Source organism: Suricata suricatta, chromosome 1 (genome assembly GCF_006229205.1).
Source record: "Suricata suricatta isolate VVHF042 chromosome 1, meerkat_22Aug2017_6uvM2_HiC, whole genome shotgun sequence".
In the NCBI taxonomy this organism is placed as follows: Eukaryota; Metazoa; Chordata; class Mammalia; order Carnivora; family Herpestidae; genus Suricata; species Suricata suricatta.
Genome location: NC_043700.1, coordinates 7,898,396 through 7,915,349, shown reverse-complemented (window position 1 = coordinate 7,915,349; position 16,954 = coordinate 7,898,396). Strand labels below are relative to the sequence as shown.

The window sequence follows — 16,954 nt, the reverse complement described above, 5'->3', positions numbered from 1 at the left end:
ATTTCCAGACCAAGAAAAAACCATGAAGTGATACTCGTCCAAGGACAGCGGCTGCCGACAACAAAGGGAGCCCATCTCGAAGGAACAGCAACTGCATAAGCTCCAAAGCTCTCTAAACGTGCGGGAGACGGGGTGCAGTAAATGACCAGCACCCAGTCACAGCATCTCCTCGTGACCGCGAGTCACCTCAGGTGGAACCACGGGGCTTCTGGGAACAGGACTCGTCCGTTAAGGTGAAATCATTCAATATCTTAGAGAAACATTGGGAGAGGTTCAAGGAGGCACTCGCATTCTTCACAGCCGGCCATACCTTAGGCTGAACTCGGAGAAGACCAAGGTTTGCTGGGCCTCCACAGGCCTCCCTCACTCGCCTGCAGACATTAAACCGGGGATCACGCTCTGGCAGGTGCAAACATTGAGACACTTTTGTGGTTAAGTCAACCAAGGCAGCAGACCCCCTGTCCTTCATTGTCGACAGTAAGGACTTTGCATGAGCGCTGTGAACGAATGCAGAATCTGTGACTTCTGTGCAAAGTTCTGGAATTCTATCAATAAGCTTCCAATTCCATACAAGGCTTCAGAAAATGAAGGGAGGCGGGAAAGTGGAACAATCTAGAGACAGGTTTAAATCAAACTAGAGGCTGTTAGAAATGCAAGGACACCCACGTCGCTAACACAATAAATGCTCAGCGGAAACGCGAGGGGAGAAGAGACTGGGCGGGGGGGGGGCGGGGGATCTGCCAAGAGCAGAGCCCAGCGGTGCTGCTCTAACACCTCCTGGAAGTCCCTCAAGCCTCTCAGTTTCTCTTAAAAAAGAAATGAATGGACTAGCCTTCCAAGGAACGATGACATCACAAAGTATTCTGGGGCTTTCCATGATAGAATCTCAATCCTGTAGATGAAAGCCCTCTGAAAAATAGAGCACCTGCTACCTGACTAAATGTGACCCTCGGTGAACTACAAGAAACGGCTTCTACCCATCTTTAAACAGAGAGAGAGATGTATCGGACAGGTTTATCTTACCGTAAAGCGTTTGGCCCGAAGTACATGAAGAGCTCTTTCCCCAAAGTTTGTACGCCACTGTAAACGGATCCATTCAGCAATCTCGAGAAATTCTGGCTGGAATCTTGACTATTATTCAGTGCAGCAGCCTGGTAGCGAATACATACACACATGTAAACACACACGCAAACTCTAAACAACATCGTAATTCCATACTTAAACGTATTTACAATACTTCATGCCCAGGTGCATCCCACGAGAAGAATACTCTCCAGCAAGTCAAGCAATGTAATCAGCTGTTTACATGCATTTCGTCAAATTACTAGGTAGTCGTTTAAAAGAGGGAGGCCAAAAAAATTAAGAAGAAAAGAAAGTAATTGGCTCACAATCAAAATGAATTTCTCCCAGGACCTTATAGCTCTGCGAAAAGGAAGCACCGAAAAATAATGGGAGTGTTTTAAAACTAAAAAGAGGATAGAAGCCTCCATTTCGAGAAGCACAACCAACGTCCTAGAAGAGCCTTTCAATAGAAACAGCTAACAATAGTGGATAAAACATGAAAACAGAAGATTTTTACCTGCCATGATGAACTCCAAAGGCAGGAAGGAACAGTAAGAGGCTGCAAACCATTTAGAAGTGGGAGAGAACCCCAAAGATAAGAAGCTCTCTGCAGCAGGCTTCTATCGGAGCGGCAGTGATGGGCCCAGGGACTCGGAGTGTCAGTTTTCCTGGACGCGTGGGCTGAAGCCCAAGGCTCCCCGGGAAGGGGACCTAAGGCAAGACTCGCTCTTCTCCGCTCCCCAACCACAATGTTAGGAATAAAGGAAAAAGAGGGGCGCCTGTTTGGCTCAGTTGGTTAAGCGTTTGACTTCGGCTCAGGTCATGATCTCACAGTTTGTGGGGTTGAGCCCCGAGTCCAGCTCCGGGCTGACAGCTCAGAGCCAGAACCTGCTTCAGATTCTGTGTCTCCCTCTCTCTCTGCTCCTCCCCTCCTCACGCTATCTCTGTCTCTCTCTCTCTCTCAAAAATAAATAAAACATTAAAAAAAAAGAATAAAGGAAAAAGAAACCATTTCTTCCTCCCATCCCCATGTAAAACCAAGCAATATATTAGGATTACAATACATGTAGTAAACACAGGAAAGATGGAGGAAGTTATGAAGAAAATGTCAGCCCTTCAGCGAGGAAGGGAAAGGCATGGCCCTGTGTTTAGATATTGGGAAGGCTTCTTACCGTGATGGACACTATGGATACTGGTGTGTGCTGCATCCTTACTCTTCTTTCTTGAGGCAGGCTTTATAAATATTACTTAAGTCTGTGCTGGGAGCCGTCTCTGAAGGAAGGCAGGTTTGCAAGGCCTCCCACGTCAGATGGCAACCGGCATCTACCCCCACTCAGCCCCACTCAATTTCTCTTGAGCACCGACCCCCAAGACACCTGACTGACTGATATCAGGAGTGATTTGCCTTCTTATGCTAAAAAATTGTACCTTACGAAAAAAAATTTGTTATAGGAGTTTCTTCTTTTTTGATTATAGGGGCAAATATTACATTTCTCAAGAAACCGGTTTTTCTTGGAGAAAGCAGGCTCACAAAAGAACTAACTCTTGCCTTTGCTGTGCTAAAAGCAGTGCCTAGTATCTGAATGCTAAAGATCTCTTCCTTCCCCACGTTGATAAGCATCTAGCCACCTACCTCAATGACTATTGATAAAGGTTATGCATGAGTCTTCTACCAATCTATGTTCTGGGAAATTTTTACATACCAAAGAATTTGTCATCAGAAATCATTATCTAAGGCAATTGCCAGTTTGGTTTTGTACCCCACATTTTTCAATAAATAAAGCTGACTCTCCAGTCAGTACGGAGATGCCTGCCTGGTGAGCAGAAAGAAGCCAAGGCTCTCTCACTGTCTTTCACCGACACCATCCATCCTTCAGGGAGCCCTGGACCTGCTGGAGCTGGACTCCAGCAAACCTGCCCTCAAAATATAGTAAAAACTTTAAAACTATTTCTAAGGTCTAACTAGAGGATACCGTAAGTACATCTAATTATATTTACACATTTACTCTTAATCTAAGGTAGAATCTTCACATACTTCTTTCTTCCCCTTTTCTCTAAAGGACCTAAGCATTCTCAGGTCAAGGGTAAAATCACAGCTGGGGGTGAGGCGCGGGGGGGGGGGGGGGGGGGGGGGGGGGGGGGGGGGGGGGGGGGGGGGGGGGGGGGGGGGGGGGAGGTGACAGGGAGATAATTACAAAACTTTAGATAGAGTCTAGGAGCAAAGCCCAACGTCCCCTCCACTATGGTTGAAGGATATTGTTCAGTGAGTCCCAAACTTGTGGTTTACAGACATACAGACATCTGTCATTCTATATATTTAAGACAAGTCCACTCTATTCTTTAGTTCACTAAATTAGCCCTTGTTAAAAAAAACACATAGGGGGCGCCTGGGTGGCTCAGTCAGTTGAGCGGCCGGCTTCAGCTCAGGTCATGATCTCATGGTTTGTGAGTTAGAGTCCCACATCTGGCTCTGTGCTGACAGCTAGCTCAGAGCCTGGAGCCTGCTTGGAATTCTGCGCCTCCCTCTATCTCTCAGACCCTCCCCCGCTCACACTGTCTCTCTCTCTCAAAAATAAATTAAAAACATAAAAATTATAAAAAAAAAGACACATAGTATTTAGTTCAAAGGAACAGAGTGATAATAGATTGAAAAATAAATAAAAATAAAAAAACAAAGACTGAAAACAGCAAGGGAGTGAATTTTGTCCCCTCCAATGTAGCTCTAACCTCCAATATGACTGTTTGAAAATAGGGCCTTTACAAGGTGCTTAAGGTTTAATCAAGTCATAAGGGGGAGTGGGGCCTGATCCAGCAGCATCAGGAGCCTTAGAAGAAGAGACAGCAGAGAGTTCACTCTCTCTGCCCCATGTGCTCGGAGGAGACCCTACATGAAAAGGAAGTGGTGTCTACAGCCAGGAAGTCAGCTCACAGCTGGACCCAAACTGGCCTGAACCTTGCTCTTGGACTTCTGGCCTCCAGAACTGTGAGAGGATAAACCTCTAAGCCTCCCAGCCCATGGCATTGGTCACAGCAGCCCAAGCCGTGGGGCAGGAACAGACACTATCCTTCCACTCAATCCACGTAAGGGATAATGGCTACACCGGACGCCAGATTCTCCCAACTTCCTGAAGCTCAGGGAGCTGGCTTCATGTCCCTCCTCCACACAGTAACCACTGGGGGTCATCACAGGCTTGGAGTGACCAACGAGCAAATGACAGGATGGTTACAAGTGGCAGCCTTCCGGTTCTGCCCAAACCACAAAGGAACCCATGTAGGTGGGACACCTGGGGGCTCAGTGGGCTGAGCGTCCGGCTTCAGCTCAGGTCATGAGCTTGTGCTTTGTGAGTTCAAGTCCCACAGCAGGCTCTGTACTGCCATCTCGGAGCGTGGAGCCTGCTTCGGATTCTGTCTCCCTGTCTGTCTGCCTCTCCTCCATTCATACTCTGTCTCTCTCTCTCAAAAGTAATAAACATTAAAAAAAAAAAAAGGACCCATGGAAGGTTCTAGCAAGAGGCACTCCATCACCGTCCTCAGAACGTCTGCCTCTCATTCCTCTTCCCTTTCTTGGCTGAACCCTGGGGCGCAGAGTGCTCACCAAGCGCTAGCCCAGCAGGCCTGCATACTCAGTGAGGGGGAAAGACATGCTCACGTCTGCCTTGTTTTCATCATCGAACCTGGTACAGCCCCGGACTGAGAAGGCACCAGGAGTCTAGATGCTTTTCTGCCTAACAAAAGACTCTCCCTCCTCAGATATATCTCCTTGGAGCCAAGCGCAGATTAAGATAGTAGGTTTCAGTGCAGGTCTCCATGACAATCCATTAGTAGGTCAAAATTCTTATAAACCAGCCAGGACACTTTTGAGATGATGATGCACAGATGAGATACAGATCTGTCAGCAGAGGCCTCTGCCTCAACGTAGATTAGGTTTTACACATTTTTGGATCTTGCATTTAAGGTCCTGGCGACATGTAAAAACCCTTTATTTCTAGATTCCTGTTTTCCCCGCCACCTCCCATGTCGACAATCGCTTACTGTCTCCCAATATTCCTTACAGCAACCGGTTTGGGCCTCGCCCTCCGAAGTCCTCTGGCCTCCACCAGGGTTTCCGCAGAGGCTGGGTGATCGATGTGACCCCATTGCACACACACAGCCCCGGCCACCGGGGTGGCTTTCCCAGCTTCTTGGCCAAGCGGGCATTTGTGACCACTGCCGCCACAGGGTCTTCACGTCCTTGAACCCTTCAAGTTTAGGGGTGCGCCTCAAACTCACCTTCTCTCCTGGGGGTATCAGTCAGTCACACCTCCACACCCCTTGGCTGCTTAAGAATGGCCCCGGGCCCTGGAATATTTCCTGTCTAGCGGCAAAAAGACTGCTGCTCCCTTTGCTGCCTTGGGGGGCAGTATCCTTGTCTGCCAGGCTTGATGTACCGGCCCTGTGTGTCCATGGCTCTGGGGCACGACCCCATGGTGTCACAGACCTCTGTGGGGGGAGAGGGAGGGGTCCTTCTGGCTCAGCATAAAGTGGGGTGTGTGCAGGGGCACACCGCACATGTCAACTGCACGTGGCCCCCGCTGGCCATGGGGACCCAGGCCTCCTAAGGGGCTGGATCTTGTGCGGCCTCGGGCTCTGAGCACAGACCGTACCACTTGACCTGGTGCACATGGTGTCCTTCCTCAGCAACTTGGAATCCAGCCCTGGTTACTCCAGCACTTAACCTTGGCCACGCTCCTGTCACATGTAATCTGTCTGGTGGCACTGACTGACCCCTCGTGAGCAGGGAAATGCAGGGCCTGACTGGCCAGTGGAAGACCTGGCTTCCCGCTTCCCACCTCACTGTTTCTCACCGCACTGCCCTGAAGCTAGCTTTGCCAGCTTACCCCCTGCCCCAAGGGGAAACCCCAAGACTGAGCCACTGCCCCCGGCCCTGCCCACACCTCCTTTCCCCACTTAATTCCAACTCTAGCAGGTGTATAATGGTTCCTGGTAAAGGCTCAAACAAGGTGGCCTCGAAACAGGCTGTCACAACACCCATCAGACAGTGAGTGAGTGAGTCCCAACTGTCTCCTGGAAAGTCTGCTCACGTCGCTGAATGAACGGCTCTGACAAGAACTTACACCGTTCAGGTTACAGCGCTCACAGACAAGGCTACCACGGTTCACGCTCCTCACCTGGCTGTGTCTCCAACGTGACACCCTGCGACAATAAAGGTGGCATGTGACGCTGAAAAGACGTCCCTCACCTCTAAAAATGCACCCTTCGTAGCTGTTCATGGGATTCATTTGAGAAAAGCTCCCTGACCATCCACTATGGATTACGCCTTGTTCTAGATGCCGAGGAAGCATCAGCGGAAACAACCAACCAACAAACAAAAAACAAAAAGAACAATTAAAAACCTCCTGTTTTCCCAGAGTTTATAGTCTTCCAGGCAGGGAAGAGTAAGCACTGAATGTAATGGCTGTGCATTAGGACACCTGGAAAAGAAACTGAGATGAAAAGAGAGATGAGGATTAAGGGAAGGTGTCGCAGGTTAGAACTCTAGATGAGGCGGTCGTCATCTCATGAAGAAAATGGTACTGAACAAGTCTGAAAGGGGTTTTGAGTGAGCCATGATCTGGGCACAGGCAACAGTGATGCAAAGGCCCTGTGGCAAGGGGTTTCTGATGTATGAGAGACAGTGAGCAGGCCAGGATGGCTGGCGCAGAGAGAACAGGGGACAGTGCAGACAGATGAAGTTTGACACAGTGAGAATCAGACCATGTGGCCCAGAAGGCCCATTCTGTGGCCTGGCTGTTTCTCTGACAAAAATGACAGAGAAGAAAACTTTGATCTACATTACTTTTTAAAATGCTCCGTCTGGGATGCCTGGGTGGCTCCGTCGGTTAAGCGGCTAATTTGGCTCAAGCCATGATCTCAGGGTTCCTGGATTCGAGCCCCGCATCGGGTTCTGTGCTGACAGCTCAGAGCCTGGAACCTGTTTCAGATTCTGTGTGTCCCTCTCTCTCTGACCCTCCCTTGTTCGCACTGTCTCTCTCTGTCTTAAAAATAAATAAACATTAAAAAAAATTTTAAATACTCCATCTGGAGGCGCCCCAGTGGCTCACTTGGTTAAGGGTCTTTTAATTTCGGTGCAGGTCACGATCTCGTGGTTTGTGAGATCAAGTCCCGTGTCAGACTCTATGTTGATAGCACAGAGCTTGCTTGGGATTCTCTCTCTCCTTACACATTCCCTACTCGTTCTCTTGATCTCAAAATAAATATTTTAAAAGTAAAAATTAAAAAGAAAAAAAAAAAGCTCTCTCTGGCTTCTGACCAGGATTCTGGCTAAGGGGTTCAGAGTAGAAACCAGAAAAGATTTCAAAAGAAACACTGCAACCATCCAGACAAGAGACAAAGGAAATCTGGGCAACATCGTAGCAGCGGAGGTGCTGAAAAGCCGCCAGACTTTTGGACGTATTTGTGGATGTATTTTGAAGGTAGGACCCAGAAGATTTGCTGGGACATTGAATAAGGGAGACTTTGGGCCTGGATTATTGGAAAGACAGAGCTATCACCGGAGATGAAGATGTGGGCAGAAGGGGCTGGCAGAGGAAGGTAGGGGTAGGTTGGTAAGCTGAGCCGCGATGCCACACGGGCAGCGGGGTAGGAGTCTGGAGGTGAGGGAAGAGGTCGAGGCTACAGCTGCAAATTAATCTCGTCGTCAGCACTGAAATGGCTTTTCAAGCTTTGGGACTAGATGGACTCAGCAAGAGAGGGAGTCCAGGTCAAGGAGAGAAGGGGCCCCGAGCGGGGGACGGGGGCACACCGGTGTCACGGTGGGGGGACGGGAGGGGCAGCCAGCAAGCCGTGAGAGGGAAGAGGACAAGAACGGCACAGGACAGCAGGCGGCCAGCAAGGCAGGAACGAAGCCACGCAAGGGGGCGTCCCAGACGCCACGGAAATCCACACTGCGGAGAAGCCGTGTCGGGCCCTGCTGATACATCAAGTCAGATGAAGACCGACACCTGCCCACCGGGTGTAGCAATGTGGTGGTGATTTGTGACACGGGTTTGAGAGGCGACAGGGAGCAAACGCCGGGTCAAAGTGGGTCTAAGGGGCTACGAGAGGAGGGGCACCAGAGGCGGTGAGGTGGCGTGAACACATGATACCCCGAAGAAAGGCGGGAAGCAGAGGCCAGACGGCGGGTCGGCTTGGAGGTGGTGGGACATCTCAGTGCGGAGAACAGTCTCACGGGAGACAGAATGGCTGGAGCAATGTCTCTACAGGCGGGGAGCGACGGTTCGGTCGTGACCGGAACCAGGCGGGTCACCTACAGCATCAGGAAGGAGGGCGCGGGAGCTGGCAGGAGCTGCGTGCTGCAAACTCTCGTGGGTGACGAATTTCCTCCGTGAAGTGGGAATCAAGGGATCAGCTACGAGAAAGGAGGCCCGGGACCCTTGTTGCTCTACAGTCACACGTAGCACCTAATAATTAGACTCAGTTTTGCCAGATTCTGACACGATGTCCCCAGGGTCATCATTCACAGGGAGAAGCCAACGGCTTCACACAAACGGGGCTGCCATTCTACCCTAGAGCCGTCTACCAGAAAACGTCGCCAAAAGCTCCCTGTTCGGGGCCACATTAGGTATCCCTAATCCCAGACATCAGCCTCAAGCGCATGGGTTGATTGTGTTCATCTGATTAAAAGTAAGTACCCACTTGTATTTGCATAATCTTGCCTTTCCAGGATCATAACTTTTCCCGCTTTTTATTTTCTTCGCTGCGATCTGAAAACCCAGATGATTCTCTGGGAAGTTTCGCCCTCCCTACGGACTGCTGCTCACTGTTCAATGACGAGTCGCTACGGTCCCCCGCTGCCCCATCGTCACGACCCCCACATCCAGTTCAGCAGGAATCCATCACCGGGCTTCCTGGCAGTGGGTTAAGCAAAACGCTTAAGATTTAAGTATAATTCTTATCAAATTTGTGTCACTCCTTCCTCAACCCCTCTATCACCAATATTTCAGAAGAGACCAATTGAAAGAAATAGTAAAAACCAGATTTAAAAAAATAATAAATAAGGGTTTCTAATAGAAACCTTTGCCTTCTTTATCCAAGTAGTCAAATGCCCCAGGGCTCCTAATAGGTCTATTAAGAAATTCAAACCCAGTTTGTCCTGATTCCCATCCCAGACTCCCCACCCACTGTCCTGCCAGGGAACATCGAACTGTGTGATGGGGTCTGTAAGGCCCTGTCTGTGGACCGAGTTCCAAACACAGCTTGGGGAGAGCACAGCTCAAACACCCTTCATATCCAGGGCTAAGGGGTATGTTACAAAAAAGTTTTTATTTCCAGGATTCATTCCTCAAGGCATCAGAGACTGTCCTGATGCAAACATCTCCATGCTCCCCAAATTAGTGTCAACTATCAGAGATTTTAGAACGTCTAAGAGATCCAACCGTGGGAAATGTGGCTGTTTGGCAAAAGAACGTCTCCGTGGATGGCCCTTCAAAACTTTAGGATTACTAGACCACTTATTTAATAGACAAAGGGGAGTACATGCCCTTGTAAATAAATTCTGTTGTGCATAGGAAGAGGAATCCAAAAACATAAAGGCCAATATACTTAAAATGCATGAGACCATTAAATCTCTTTGCACAGCTGTCAGTGAGAAATGAAATATGTCGTTCTGGCTGAGAGAGCCTCAAAGTGAACCACAAACCAAATCCTTAAAGGTGTAGCCTATGTCTCATTTCACTGGTGTTTTGTCCTATTCTCCATGATTGAACATAACAGGCAATATGATATCGAGAGAAGAAATGTTCCAACAGTTATGATACTAAAGGCTCAGCAAACACTGAAAAACAACGTTTATGGCCTGATGATGGTGACCTCACAGCACAGCTGTCAGCAGAAGGGCGGGCGGAGGACCGCCCCCAGGTAGGGTAACAGTTGCCGTGGAAACAGATCTGCAACTGTCAGATGACTCCGGTTCAGCAGAAACCGGTCCAGCTAAAGACGCTGTGTGACCTTGGCTTGAATACATTCCAGAATTCCTTTGTTAATACTTGATGAGGTGTTTGGGAACTAAAATGAAATGTTAGCATGCCCTCTCTGGTAATAGAATCCCCCCGCCCCGAGGACGCAGAATACCCTAGAGGTTGTCTCCCTGTCAAACCCAGAACCCAGCCACGGCCATCATGGTACTTACAACACCCAAGGATTCTTTGTCTGTGCTTTGCATTTCGCCACGGTCTCTCTCAGCTCCTTGGGGACCCACACTACAGTGTTTAATATTCGTGAGAGTGTCACATAATACCGGGATTAAGTAAAGTCTGTGTGATTCATCAGATCCCTCCTCCTAAAACTAAGTGAGGCTTTAAACTACAGGCTTCCTCATACCTTAAGGTAGAGACGTGTCCAATCACCCTGTTGCACTAATGTAACACTGTGTATAAACTATACTTCAATGATTTAAAAAAATACAGGCTCGCTGTCTGCCACCTACCATCGCCATCCTTGCTTAACCTTTCCCAAGATTTCTTGGCAAAAATTTCCACTCGACCATCTGTGTCATCTCCTTTGAAAATGATTAACACTCCAGTCTCTTGTTTTCTAATTATCTGCAATGGAGTGAGGTTTAAATATTAGAGGACCAAATTCTCATAAGGACCAAAACCTAGATGGGCGTAAAACACTACCATTTACCAGAATTTGCCATAAAGTAAAAAGAACTTTATGGAAATGTTTAGGAATTCTGTTTTGGAATTCTCTATGGGGAAGGAGTTAGGAAGGGACTGATGTATTTTCAGCAGCCAATCCTAGCATGCCCTAGCTTTTATTTGAGATGCTTACTCAGCATTTAAATGGTTGCTTTAAAAACATCGATTCTAATACTTCATTTGGATTTGGTGGGAAATGATAAAGAGCTTTGGTTCAGTTGTCCACCATGTGGACACTGGACCCAAGCTAACCGCTTCCTGGTACGCTATCATTTATAAAATAACCAACTCTGGATAATATACCCGGGGCATAATAAAATTTTCGGCTTGTGACTGACCATCTCAAGCACCTGCATATAGTTTTAACTGTTTTTTTTTTTCTAGCTACATTTTAGGAGGAAATTCTGATATACCAGTGATGGTTTGCTCCATTTATTTTGATATCTGTGTGTATGAACTGGCCAGGGCTTTTGCAATAAACCCAAGATTTGCAAGATATTCACTCATCCTACTGCAGAATGTGGGGTTATCACCTCTTTGTATGAGCTCCAGCTGGCCAGACAAATTCAAAAATTAATTTCCACCGGCCTATTATCTTTGTTATAACTATACACAATTGCCCAATCTACACTTGACTTTCTCAGGCTGACCCTTACAATCCTGTTACTGTGCGATTTGAACATTCCATCCTTTTCCCCCCTGAAATAGAGGCGAAAATCTCCTTTGCCACAATTTTAAGTATGATTGAGAAGGCTTCACCTTCCCATTTTCAAGTGGCTTAATAATATGAAATCGTCAAAACAACATATATCTTCAGAGACAGCACATGATTTATTGTGCTGATTACCATTTATCCTGCCTATGCTTGGGTGAACAAGGAGGATGAACTTTTCAGAACAGAGCAAGACTTTTCCATAGATAAATGTTTCAACTCTAGTGCAACTATATATTTTCCCCACAGAGAAAATACCATATTTACTTTCATAGTCTCTCCTCCTTTTTTTTTCCTACATGCCTTTTCCCCTCTAATACAACAACACTTTTCTTAATCAGAGGTCACTTACCTACCAATTTAAACCATCAAAGAAGCTAATTTTAAAATGGTCTCTAAGCCCCAAAAGAGAGGTCTTTAGGTTCATATATCAAAACATATTCTACAGTTTTTTAAGAGCAGAGCGTTCAAGCATTTACCCAGAGGCTAAATGCTTTGTGCATAATGTGAGGGCCCCAAAGGATTGCAAACCTTGCATTAGAGGATAGGATGTTCCTCTAATATAAGGATCTAATGAAAAGCCCTGATAGGGAGGGGGTGCGGGAGGGGGCAATTACCAGGACATTTACTTTGTTAGACAGGAAGCTAAGAGTTTCATGCATCCTCTAATCTAATCTGGACCAAATATGCAAAGATTTCAGTATAAGCAAGCATCTCTATCAGAGAAAGTAACAAAAGAGCTAGAATTCAAAATCAGGATGGTCCGATATTCTTTTCTCTACATCAAACCAAATACTTCAGTGTCAGATTGCACTGATTAAGCTACAATGACCATGGATGGTAACCTTCCTTAGCCTCCTCATCTGCAAGACTGTTACCTGTCCTCCATTATCTTGGATTCCTTGAATCCACATAATGCTGAATATGCTGATAATAATCATCCTCAGTCATTAAGGTGAAATTATGCACTTATCAAGGTAAGGAGTCATACAATGCATGTTCTCGATCATGGCATCCCCCTGGCCAGCTGAGCATTCATTATGTGCATGTTCTATAAAATTTTAAAACCCCTTTGGACTTAAAGTAGTAAGTTTCATCTAGCTAGAAAATGCATCTCTGTGATTAGCTCATCCCTTCAATACAAGGACAATAAAACGAGCTATGATTTCTTCTCTCCCCATTATTAATAAAAGTAAGAAGGAAATCTTTTACTCAATGTTTCCATTATTTTTTCGTGGTAGGAATTTCCAATAGCAAACATAACAAAATACACATAGTCACAACAGAAGATTCCAAACTAAATTTAGTTTTAAATCCTTATGCATTTGGGACTATTCAAAACTTTGCTACACTCTGTCCAAATGTTCATTAAATGCCGACTCTCTTCAGCACACTGGGAAGGACACAGAAAGACGAACACAGTCCCTATCATACTGAATACATGTATCACATCATAAGACCCGAGAGAGGAGCCAGAGGATCATGTTTCAAATGAAAGGAATTCTTATAAATAAACTGGGTTTCATGTCCGGTTTCAGGAAAGGAGATTAAAAACATATGCAGATTACATACCGATTTCACGAAAATACTGTATCCACCGAACAATTAAAATCGGAGGATTGACTCTTCACAACCCATCAGGTACAAACGTCCATTGATAGTCCAACTTTGTTTCTTACCCTAAGGTTCCAGGAACTCCAGCAGAGTTTTACACAATGTGCTTATACACTTGCCTAACTTTATGCCGACAAGATAGTGGATCAAAATTCAGAAAAATAATGTAATGCATACACGACTAGCAGATGCTGAGATCCTCTAGGCTTTCTTCTTTGGAATGAGGACTGGCTGTCACAAAGAGACACACATTAAAGTGTGTTCTCTGTGAACTCCAAGCCGAAGCAAAGAGGAGAGAAGACTATATGACAGACTTAACTAGTTCATTATGGCAGTAGCTACATAGGTGGGGGGGTGGGGTTGGTTTTTCACTACAATGATTATCTGAATTCTTTTAAATACCCATGATTTTAAACACCAGGTTATCATTTAACTCTCCTTTGTATTTTCTCATGTTTAGTGCAATGTCAAGAACACACAAGGCAGTTGTTAATTTATTTTTAAACTCCGCCTCACGAAACCTAGTAGCAGACATGTCTAAATAGCTCTAAGTCCATGCCGTCAATGCTTGGAAAACATGGGATCATCTATCATGATAATGAGCTTTCTGAAGTCTGGGGACAACCTACTATGTTTTGATTAAATTTACTATGGATCCAAAAACCCTCTGACATGCAAGAGACCTTTTATGTTTATAAAGATTATTACTGTTGTTATTATTATTCAATCAAATGCCCAGCAAGTAAAACCATGGCAAAATATTTACAACTCTCCCAATAACCACAGAAAGAGATTATCATTAATTCCGTATTGATTTGCAAATCCAGTTCCCATCGAACCAGATCCCTAATCCGGATCATAATGACATATTCCATTTTTAATACTTCCTTATGTCGAGGTATTAACATAACAGTTTTAAGTGCAGAGATTTTTAAGCTTATTTCCTGTTGCTGCCAACCGATGTTAACAAACACCCAACAACTCATGAATCATTTGTGTTATATTATCAAGCTGAACTCTCTTGTGTGATCTGGATGGAGGCTCGGAAGCCCTCACAAGAGAATTATCAGCGTAGGTAAGTCGATAATTAAACAAAACTAAAAATGGTGGGCAGACCCACCAAAAACCCAAGGTCTCACTTTCCTAGTTCATAAATAATCACTACGACCTTCTAAGAAATATGGTGTTCCTGTTGCCGAATTAGCCACTTTCCCACTGAATCCTTTATACCTGAGAAAAGCTAGTGTTAAGAGAAACAGCTGTGGAGGGAAAGAGGGTCTTAAACCCTGGTTCAACCCCTTGAGTCATGTGATTTCGGGCAATTTAATTAAACTCACTCTGAATCTCACAGCCCTCAACTGTAGAATCGCAAGGTTATGATTTCTCCTCGCTACATGAAACGTAAACGTTCTTCAAAGGCACTTTATGCCTGCCACTAGAGATAAACACAGCAAACTTAAAGGATGTGTCCAAACTCTTTTGGCCTAAATACCAATGAGTTGGTATCTACTTAAAACACTGAGTTGGATTCTCACAGCAGGAACCTTATCCTATTCATCTTTGCATCCCCAGGAGCTAGCATAAAACCTAACAAAATAGATTACTGTTGAAAATGTAAATCATACGTACCCCCACACATATTCATGTCGTATCCATTTCTGAGCTTTACTGTCTTTACTTCTGGTATAGCGACTCTGTCTCTTCCTCTTCCTCTTCCCCCCCACGACCAGCACCCCACCCCTGGAGTCCTGTGGCCTCTCCTAAAGAAGCTGCAGTATTACTTTGACTTTCCTCCAGTCTTGTTTTTCTTTTCTGAGGCTGAGTGATCTTTCCAAAGTGTGAGCGGATCTCACCTCACTCTGAAGAGCCCCTTTACACCTAAGATTAATGCAAAATTCCTAATCAAGTCTACGAAGTTCTCCATGGTCTGACGCCCGCCCAACAACCCCAATCCTGTTTTATCTCAAATGGCCTTCCTTCTAGGTTTTTCTCCCTTCTCCAGTCCCACTGGTTTTCTTTCAATCCCTCAAATACCTGAAGCTCTCCTCCTTTGCTAACGCTGGCTGAAGTGTTTTCCCTGCGAAACGTCCACACCTGAATTTAACTGCACTTCCCCACCCAAGCCTTCCCTGACCTTCCTGAGCAAGTAGAGAACCAGGCCCGAGAGCCTCCAGAGAATGTATCAATTTATATTTCTGTTCTTACTTAATGACTGCCCGTGCATCTTCGCAACTCAAGGACAGGCTCCACAAGGGGAGGCGTTTGTTTTTGTTCCCCAGGTGGTTTTAATACTCAGAATTTTGTGGAAGGCGTGATTTTTGTAAACCTTGCTATTACTGAGAGAACACCCAAGAGCCACCTGAGTTACCCGCGCATGATTTTGAGAAACACTCCAAGAATGAGAGCACTTAATGCTCCATGCACAGCACTTAATGACATCTAAAGTTAAAATGAATAAAACACAAGGACAAATGGAAGAACATACAAAAACGTATTCTTTTCCCAAGTTTGAAAATGTATTTTCTCAGACTTAGAGCCTCATTTCTTTCAAGTTGTAAGCGTATGCTAATTTCATAGCAAGCAACTTTTCTTCCTGGACCAAAGGCTAGGAGGAGGCTTTGCAGGAGAAATTGAAGTTCGGTATAATATTGCACATATCCGTGAAATACAATCATCCACACATCTAAAGGGCTTTGAAAGCATGATGGCTTAATCAGAATATTTTTAGTACAAGTTATAAATTCTTACCAAATGAATATCACACCATCTGCAATGAATGCCTTGAGTGGCCAGAAGCTGTGCTACAATTTATTTTAAAAAGAAAGAAATTCACTTAAGGGAACCAGGACTGGGTTTCACAGCCCCTTCATTAGATGGCAATATTAAGTAGAGTGGGAGGGTCAGTGCCAGATTTTATATATGCAATTTTAGAATTATACGTCGTGATACACTCCTCAACTGCAGAATAGCAGGCAAACGGGAAGGGAGAATTTCATGCTAAAAGCTTAGTCTTAAAAACGTGAGAAAATGCAGAGATATGATAATATTAACAGCAGAAAATGCACCTATAGATATAAGGTGCGTGTAAAAAGTTAAGCAAGGTGATTCATAATGAAACGTCTCCATCAATTCTTGCCTGGGCTTGTGTCTGGCAGCCTTCCTTCGGGGGTCCAGGAGTCTCTACTACGCAGGCGCGTCACCACCGCCTTCCACCCACAAAACCAAGTTAAAGTCAGGGAAACGCGGAGCCCCAGGGAGTCTGTTCCAGAGCAAAGAGATGACACTTTGGGCTCTGGAAACCTAATGGGGTCTTTACGCCACTTCCCCGTGCTGGCCCCAGAGCAAAGTACACTAACGGCTCACCTGGGAAGAGACCACACCCAGGCTCCGCAGGGCGCTTCCCCGCACGTCCGTCACCGCCTGGCCCGGGCGCACTCGAGCCCGAATTTTCTCTCCATTTAGAGTACAACCTGGTCCTTCCACCATCTCGCAGCCGGCACTGCGGCTCCCGAGGGGCAGGGCCCTGCGTGGAAAGCTGCCGTGCGACTTGACCTCTGCGCGGGCCACCCCGCAGAAGGGAAGTTCAAATCTCCCGCGCACCCGGCCCCGCCCAAGCCCGCTTGGCCCCACCCCTGTGACGCCCACCGAGATCCGCCAGGCCCCGCCCGGCCCCGTCCCTGACACGCCTGTCAAGATCCACCAGGCCCCGCCCCTGACACGCCCCCTGAGACCCGCCAGGCCCCGCCCCTTCCAGGGTGAGTTGAGTCCACCCAATCCTGGCAAACTCTAAGAGGCCAGGAAGTTGGGAACTCAGAAACTCCAACTTTTTGTTTGGAGGTTTTGCTCTTGTCCTTGAACTACTCAACAC

The 16,954-nt window shown here is 46.3% G+C and overlaps 1 protein-coding gene across 1 annotated transcript in view; it reads right to left on the bottom strand.

Moving 5' to 3' along the window:
- NEIL3 (nei like DNA glycosylase 3) overlaps positions 1-16,572 on the bottom strand; it is a 48,055-nt gene extending 31,483 nt beyond the window's left edge. Inside the window, exons 1-2 of the mRNA XM_029944309.1 lie at positions 16,450-16,572; positions 1,024-1,151 (exon numbers count right to left, since the gene is read on the bottom strand). Coding sequence (XP_029800169.1) covers positions 1,024-1,151; positions 16,450-16,572 — 251 coding nt within the window. The remainder of the gene's footprint in view (positions 1-1,023; positions 1,152-16,449) is intronic.
- Between the last annotated feature and the right edge of the window lie 382 nt (positions 16,573-16,954).